The sequence below is a fragment of the Anneissia japonica genome, unplaced genomic scaffold (genome assembly GCF_011630105.1).
Source record: "Anneissia japonica isolate Jap-2015-1 unplaced genomic scaffold, ASM1163010v1 scaffold472_len315957_cov169, whole genome shotgun sequence".
Taxonomy (NCBI): Eukaryota; Metazoa; Echinodermata; class Crinoidea; order Comatulida; family Comatulidae; genus Anneissia; species Anneissia japonica.
The window spans coordinates 128417-132006 of record NW_022744734.1 but is presented as its reverse complement, the minus strand read 5'-3'; the positions used below and the strand labels follow the sequence as shown (position 1 = coordinate 132006).

Sequence of the window (3590 nt, the reverse complement as noted above, 5' to 3'; positions counted from 1 at the left end):
CATCACACCACACGTACACACACGTCGTCGCTGTCATTCTCACGCAGTTGACCAGTCACACGACGATTTAGTGGCGGGTTGTGTGATCCTGATATTGTGGCTGCGTTCCCTGTTGGCCTAAGCCTGGCTAGGGCTCAACTTTGGAATTTATCGATCATTGGATTTTGTTGTGGTGGCTGTGGTCCGGTTTTTGTTTAATTAGAATCTAGGGCCTATACAGTCTAAAACGATGCAACCCCCACCAAGAAAGGTATTTGCATGATATTCAATGACAAAATATTTTCTAGGCTATCCTAGGTAGGGCCTAGACTTAGCTAGGCTAGAGGGAGGGCCTAGCCTACCTAGTCCTAGCCTAGGGCCTAGGCCCAGACAGCCTAGGCCTAGTTTAATTATTCTCGTTATTCTTAATGGTTATGAATGATGACCCCTAAAACGGGTCCAACTTTTAAAGTAGTTTGTGCCTAACCTAAGTAGGCCAGGATGGGGTTCCGCTTGGAGTCCTAGCTAGGCTAGGCCTTAAGCCTAGGCTAGGTAGTACTAGTAGTTAGGGTCCTACTAAATAGCGCCCGGTAGCTCCCGGTAGCGCCCGGTCATGTTTCTTAATTAATTAAGTTCATGCAACATGTTAATAATATATAAATATCACATTTTATGCCAAAAATTTATTTAAAAAAAATTAAATATAGCCCTAGGCTACAGTTTTACTTTTCGCTTAATGAATACAGTAATATTAATAATTGAAGGAACATCCTTTAAATAAAGGAACATCCTTTGTATAGGCAATTCCTTTACGTTTTTAATAAATGAAATTGATATTGTTTATAATAATTTATTTTACACAACATGCCCGTCCGTAACTAGGGGATGGGTGTTTGGTAGGACCCCCTTTTGACCACCAGTTTAACGTAGTCGTATTATAACTTTCATTAAAGAAACACTTCTTTTTAATCAGTTTATTACTGTAGTTGTATTTTATCATAACTTTTTTCATTCAAGAAATACTTTTGAGTTCAAATTGGCCTATAGGAAACCCCCCATTCCGCGTGTCATGCCACTCCCCCTCCTTCCCCATGAACCTGGTTACGGGCCTATATGGCGTTCAATTTCTTTTAGATTTTATTATATTTTTAATACAAATAAAGATTTTTTCAATTGAATTAACATTGTGTACAGTTTCTTCCATCTCAAGATGCAGATCCCAGGTTGCTGATCTATTGTTGCAGATTTCGATAAGAACAGGCGAACCTAAATCAATATTGTATAGAGTATATCCAAATAATCCAGAATTAGTGTATTAAAGTCGTTCGCCCAAGAGTTTATAGAAGTGAATCTAAATAAATATTGTAGTCTATGTAGGCCTATTATTCCAAAATTATATTGTATGAATGTTTGTGGCCATGAAAGGTAAGTAGATGTGTATAAGAGACAGCCATTACATATTGTGCAAACGATGTCATTCTTGCAGTCAGCTACAACATGACCCAGCTCCAAACATTTGCTGCACTTCCTTCTAACACACTCCCGAATCAGATGGCCTTCATCACCACATCGCAAACACGTACGAGGCTGACCCCAATACGACACCCAACAATTGCGGGACCCAATACGAAGCTGAGACGGGATGTCTGACTTCAATTGCAACACAAACTGCCTATTCCCATTCAAAATACTAGGATACTGACGATGCGATAGCATTCTAGAATTTAGCACCTTGCCAAACTTCGACAGAACACACTCAACCACCTCATTTGGCACTTCCAGCTCAACATACAAAACCGTCACCGTCACCCTACTATCATTTATCTGAACCTCTGGACCAGACACCAATCTTCCCAATTCACCTGCCGCACGACGACAAATCACCGGAGTCTTAAAGGAAACATCAAACGAACCATCAGACAACGATTGAACGCCAACAACCTCCTCCAACTTAGGACCTGCACGCCGAAGATCAGCAAATACCGTCTCCACTCCAACCTTGTCCTTATATCTCTAACTGAGGGACGCAACCCTCCGCATTTTCCTATACAATACTCGATTATACGACAATTCGCAGAAAAACAGCTACATTAGCTACACATGATCTTAGCCAAAAGGCCGAGAAGCGATGACGTTGTATTGTGCCAAGAGGTTATATAGTACATGCGGTAGAGGTAATGTATCGGTGTTGGATAATGACTTTTTAATAGTGCACGTTTTCTTAATTTTTACGACACAAAATAATTGGCGTTTTAAAGTTAGTTAATTATCATAATTATTACATCGATGTAATGATCAGACAAGAATGCCAAATATTACTGAATATATAAAATTGAATATTAATTAGCTTAACGCATGACTGACCATAGCATCGCTTACGTCACAAACACAATCTCTATTATTAGCGGCGGTCCAACTCTATGGCAAGCCCCAGCTATTTATGTTTCCTATTATATTACTTACGTTTGTTATTATATTATTTACGTTTATTATTATATTATTTAAATTTATCATTATATTATATATGTTTATTATTATATTTATGCCTATTAGTATATTATGTACGTTTATTATTATATTATTTATGTTTATTATTATATTATATATGATTATTATATTATATGGGTTTATTATTATATTATACACGTTTATTATTATATTATGTACGTTTAGTATTAGGGCCGATATTAAATATGTTTATTGTTATATTATTTACAGTTGGTATTATATTATGTACGTTATTATTATATTACGTAAGTTTATTATATTATTTAAATTTAGTAATATAGGCCTACGTTATTATTATATTACGTACGTTTATTATTATATTGTATAGGTTTGTTACTTTATTATATATGTTTAGTATTATACTATTTACGTTTGTTATTATATTATGTACGTTCATGTTATATTATGTATGTATTGTATTATATTATGTACGTTATATATTATATCATTATATTATTTACGTCTATTAGTATATTATGTACGTTTATTATTATATTATACATGTTTATTACTATATTACAGACATTTCTTATTACATGATGTACGTTTATTATTATATTGTATACGTTTATTATTATGTTATGTACGTTCAGTATATATTACGTACGTTTATTATTATTATTATTATATTACATACGTTTATTTTATTATTTACATATAGTAATATACTATTGACGTTATTATTATATTATGTACGTTTAGTATGATATTATTTACGTTTGTTGTCATATTATTAGGTTAAGTATTATAGTATACACATTTGTTATCATATTATGTATGTTTAGTATTATATGGACCATAAAGTAAGGGAACTTCATGCCATGGGCACAGCGTTTAGATCTTGGTTGGGTGGTGATTGGCGAAGTTTGTGTAAATGGTGTACATAAGAAAAACGGTATATCTACTTGTAGAACGGAGATCTTACCCAATGGAAGACCAAGCAGGTTGTTTGAAGTTTGTAGAAATCATGTTGAGATTCAAGATTCGGAGTTATTCAAAATAACCCCTGATGATGAGAAGAGGGCTATGTCCACAGAAGATAGGAAATTCGTTGAGATCATGAACAGCAAAATGAAGAAAGATGAAAATGGGAATTGGGAGGC

The 3590-nt window shown here is 34.4% G+C and overlaps 1 protein-coding gene across 1 annotated transcript in view; it reads right to left on the bottom strand.

Moving 5' to 3' along the window:
* Nucleotides 1–3216, bottom strand: part of LOC117119704 — a 5339-nt gene extending 2123 nt beyond the window's left edge. The window contains exons 1-3 of the mRNA XM_033264538.1: nt 3205–3216; nt 1450–1992; nt 1172–1245 (exon numbers count right to left, since the gene is read on the bottom strand). Coding sequence (XP_033120429.1) covers nt 1172–1245; nt 1450–1992; nt 3205–3216 — 629 coding nt within the window. The remainder of the gene's footprint in view (nt 1–1171; nt 1246–1449; nt 1993–3204) is intronic.
* Nucleotides 3217–3590: the final 374 nt, after the last annotated feature.